We start from the raw sequence: 4,895 nt of genomic DNA on the forward strand, positions 1-4,895 counted from the left end.
GACCAATCTTCTATTTTGCAGGCTTGTCATGTGTCCCCGTATGGTGGCCATTTTAGAGGAGTAAGGACAGTTGTAAAAGTGTTGGAGTCGGGCTTTTACTGGCCGACATTGTTCAAAGATGTACACTTCTGGATGAAGGGTTGTGATGAATGCCAACGGACCGGGATTTTTCGTCGACATGAGATGCCTATGAAAGCAACTCAAGAGATGTAGGTGTTTGATGTATGTGGAATCAATTTTTTGGGACCTTTTGTCAGCTCATATAGCAACAAATATATACCTGTAGTGGTGGATTATGTTTCAAAATGGGTGGAAGCTATGGCACTCCCTAAAAATGATGTAAAAGGGGTCATTGGTGTTTTGAGAAAGAACATTTTCACCCGATTTGGTACTCCAAGGGCAACAATCAGTGATGAAGGCACTCACTTTTGCAACCGAGCCTTCACAAAGTTGTTAGAGAAATATGGTGTTCGCCACAAGGTTGCCATTCCATATCACCCACAAACGAGTGGACAAGTGGAGGTTTCAAACATAGTAATAAAGAGTGTTTTGACAAAGACTATGAATGCTACAAGAACAGATTGGGCACGAAAATTAGATGATGAATTCTGGGACTATCGCACTGCTTTCTAGACTACAATTGGCATGTCTTTGTATAAACTGGTATTTGGGAAGGCATGTCACTTACCCGTGAAGTTGGAGCATAGAACTTTGAGGGTATTGAGGCAACTGAATCTTGATATGAAAGTTGCGGATACAAATAGAGTCACAGAGTTGCACGAGCTTGATGAGTTTCGTTACCACACTTTTGAGAGCACAAGGCTATACAAGGAGAGAATTAAGATGATACATGACAAATATATTCTTGAGCAACATTTTAAATCTGGAGACGTGGTATTGCTATACAATTCGAGATTGAAGTTGTTTCCGGGCAAGTTTAAATCAAGATGGTCAGGACCATTTCGTGTGGCAGAGATGCATCCTACCGGAGCTGTAGAAATTGCATTGAAAGATGGCTCCCGCAAGTTCAAAGTTAATGGGCAAATGCTAAAATATTATCAAGGCATGAGTGAGGAAGATAAAGTGATCTCAACCATATACTTGAAGGATACTTGATAAGGGATAGCCAGAGGCGTGCTGTGACATTAAATCAGACACTTCCTGGGAGGCAACCCATGGTGTTGTTGTAATTTGTCGTTTTGCGACGTTAAATCAAGCGCTTATTGGGAGGCAATCCAATTTTTGTGTTTTTTTTATTTATTTAGTTTGATTTGAAAATTTTGAAGTGTTGACATGTTTATGAGTGATGCAGGGATGGAATTTTGCAAATCAGAATGACTTGAGGTGAAGAGATCGAGATAAAAGGCAAAAGGGGCTAAATTTGCAAAGCTGAAAAGAAGCCTAGCTGGGATCGCGTCTACGCGCCGCGCGCAAGTTGATGTGCCAGCTATGCTGGCCAATCTTCATGGGAAATAAAGTCTGCCCGGGGCGTGGATGACTTCGCGAGTTTTTAAAAAATATATATATATTTTTTCTTTTCCTTTTCCATTCTCCAGATTTTTGCCTTTAACCTTTTTTCTCCTTGTTTTTCTTTTATTTCCCTCTTTCCTCCCGATCGTTCCCTACCCGAGTACGTGCTCCCTATCTCCCTTTCGATCATAGGTTTTCAAAATCCCTCCTCACCAAACTGGTAAGATTTTCCACCCCCCTTCTGCGTGTCTTATGTTCGTTCCCCACCCCCACGTAATAGCCCCAGACCACTCTCCCTTAGGTTAGTTTGTGTTTTTCTGTTTCTTTCTTGTTATGGTTACTTTTGGTAGATTAATTGAATTTCAAATTGTGGATCTTATTTTGCTCCATATTTAGTTGATCGTTGTATAATGAGGTGGAAAACTACAATTCTCATCACCTTACTCAAATTGTAAGGGCAAAACACATACTAATTGATTTGAACCATGAACTCTAAAACTTGGCATACAAAGTGTTCGACAAACATCCTAAATGCAATTTTTGATAAGTTTTGTGAAGTCTAAGTAGCAATCTTAATTGTATTGGCAATAAGAACATCGCTTGACTGTAGGGTAGTCATTTGGGGGTCTTTGTACTTAAATTGCTTTGATTTTTGATCGAATGTCAACCTGCGGCCTACTTAGGCACGACTCGTGCATCATCCTCCCTACTTGATTTTCCATGATGCTAAGTAGCCTTATATCATTGCAATTAAGATGTAGTAGTCACTCGTACCTTGTTTTCATACTTACGCCTTCAAGCTAAGTGTGGAGTGCCAAGTGCACCGCTATGAGTCAATGTCACACATTATACTAATATGTATTTTGTATCCTTTGCAGGTAATATGGATATCTCTAAAACACCAACTCGAAGCCATGGAGCAGGTGGTAGTGGTAAGACATCCACAATGAAACCATCAACTAAACATGATGTGGACGCTATACTTTGTTCATACATTGACTGCTTTACTTGGAAAATACAAGTTGACTGAGGAGGATGATGACATATGTGGAGGCACATAGTCGGCATTCCATGATATATGCTCTGTTCAGGACCCATCGGCTGTGACTATACAAAAGAAGGGACATGGTGAATCCATCACTGATATGGAAGGAGCGCTACAATAGTTGCAAGCAGATTTAAAGGCACGAGACCGTGCTTTGCTAGTCGCACAGGAGACTAGAAATCAGTGGATGCGAGAGCAGTTCGCTGTGATGCTCAAGGCTATTCATGGATTGAGATAGCTACATCACATTGGAGTCCAGATAGACTTCGAGTAGCCGGGAGATGCAGAGTTGTCTATTTTGAGTGCTACTGAGGGCACTGCTACTGAGGAGCCGAATATGGCTCGAAAGAAATGTCACGACCCCAAAATTCCAATTTAGGACGTCGTGATAGCACATAGTCCCTAAGACTAGGTAAGCCTAACACATGCTGAGTTAATAACAAATTTTAACTATTTAATCATTAAACACCAACTTATAAATGACATACATAGCTGAAAACGACCAATAGTAATACATTTCCGCATACCGGTAGTACAAAGTCATAAGATCTATTAAAATAAACTAGAATCTCTAAGTACAATAGTGTTTTGAAATGAAGATAAACAGTAGTAAAGATAATATCCGAATGTGACTCCGAGGCCTGCGAATGTCAAGAAGGTATACCTTGAAGTCTCCAGCTGTGCAGACAAAACTCTCAAAACCAATACAATCAGAAGTACCTAGTCTGTACAAAAATGTGCAGAAGCATAGCATGAGTACACCACAGCGGTACCCAATAAGTATCAAGACTAACCTTGGTGGAGTAGTGACGGGTAAGTCGAGACACTCACTAGACATAAAACATGTGTAAGATATTAACATAAAAATAGCAATGAAAAGAACATCAACGTAAGGCTAATAGTGTAAAGATTATTAATATAAAACCATCAATGGAATAATAGAAACACAAATAGCAACCATAAGTAAACGAGTAATAAAGCAACAACATAATTAGAACACTGATAAAGTACGAATGAAATCAATTAAGGAAACAAGTGACAATTCAAGTAATCGAATTGTCCCCAACGCATGACTGTCAACACGAATTACCCCGAGGCACCACACATCGTAATCATTTATCATAAGCCATAATCCTGAATCTTATACACATGGCACCTCGTTCCCACATTATCAATCACCTTCGCTCGGCAAAGTCCACGTGCTGCCATATACATTGTATCTGCATCAATTGCCAAATAAAATGTTCGAGCGATTTATTTAAATAAAATAAGGTAAAATGACAATTTTGAATTAAGTAAAGCGTCAAATGAGATAATAAGTTTGTTTTAGAAGTCAAATAAAGTAAAATAAAGTTCAATTTATACAAAGTAGGGTATCAAAGGGGGAAATGAGTTTAGTTTAGAAATCAATTAAGGTAAGTAAAATAATATTTTTGAATAATGTAAAACATCAGATAAGTTAACGAATTAAATGTAGAATCATTTAAAGTAAAGCGTGATAACAATTTAAATATAGTAAAGCACAGAGTGAGATGACGAGTTTTATTTTGAGACACACATATAGTAAAGCCTGTTATCAATCAATCAATTCACCAAGTAACAACGGAGGTACATATTGGAACATTAAAGCAACACAACAAATCATGTAGAATGCATGACCCATCCAAGAAATTACAATCGTTCCAACACAAGAGTAACAACAAATAACTAAGTACAATCAAAATTACGAATGGAATGAGGTGAGGAAAACAAAACAATAACTGTTCAAATCAACAAGCATTTCCACCGTAGAATGTACAACAAGAATCATATCGAGGTACCACACCTCATATTCACATTTCACAAGTCACAATCATAATCTTCCTTATATCACCGCGTGAGCCTTGCATTTATTTTAAAAATATTTTCCCCGAAATAACTACACACGTTTTAGCCCCCTTATCTCACCACTTGGCTTCAAGTAATTCTTTTACTAGAAATACGCGTATAAGTCCCACCTTATCTCACCGCATGCATTTCAATACCTACCCTTATACCATCGCATGCGTATCAATAACACAATACAATAATCAACTCGCACCACACGTGCCCATATGCCACAATATTTCAAAAATAACAATACCAATGTCACCACAACACATAGCCCACAACTCAACCACAATATGTACAAGAATCTTAATAACAACAAAATGAAGGAGAAATAACTCAAGAAGGAAAGGTATTCCAATAACCAAAAATTTCAACCACAAACGTGTTAATAGCTCTTCAACAACCACAACTTTAATAGATCAACAAGGAAGATATTTTCATGAAATAGCAACTTCAAATTCTAATGCATAACATAAGCTTAACAATGAAAGAAATAGCATGAAATAGCAAC

General features: G+C 38.1%; 1 protein-coding gene across 1 annotated transcript; it reads left to right on the plus strand.

Annotated features, from left to right (window-relative positions):
* Positions 1-645: 645 nt before the first annotated feature.
* On the plus strand, positions 646-1,116 carry LOC142175828 (uncharacterized). Its single transcript, XM_075242831.1, has one exon. The coding sequence runs from the start codon at positions 646-648 to the stop codon at positions 1,114-1,116; it is 471 nt and encodes a 156-aa protein (XP_075098932.1).
* Positions 1,117-4,895: the final 3,779 nt, after the last annotated feature.

The sequence above is a fragment of the Nicotiana tabacum genome, chromosome 22 (assembly GCF_000715075.1).
Source record: "Nicotiana tabacum cultivar K326 chromosome 22, ASM71507v2, whole genome shotgun sequence".
Taxonomy (NCBI): domain Eukaryota; kingdom Viridiplantae; phylum Streptophyta; class Magnoliopsida; order Solanales; family Solanaceae; genus Nicotiana; species Nicotiana tabacum.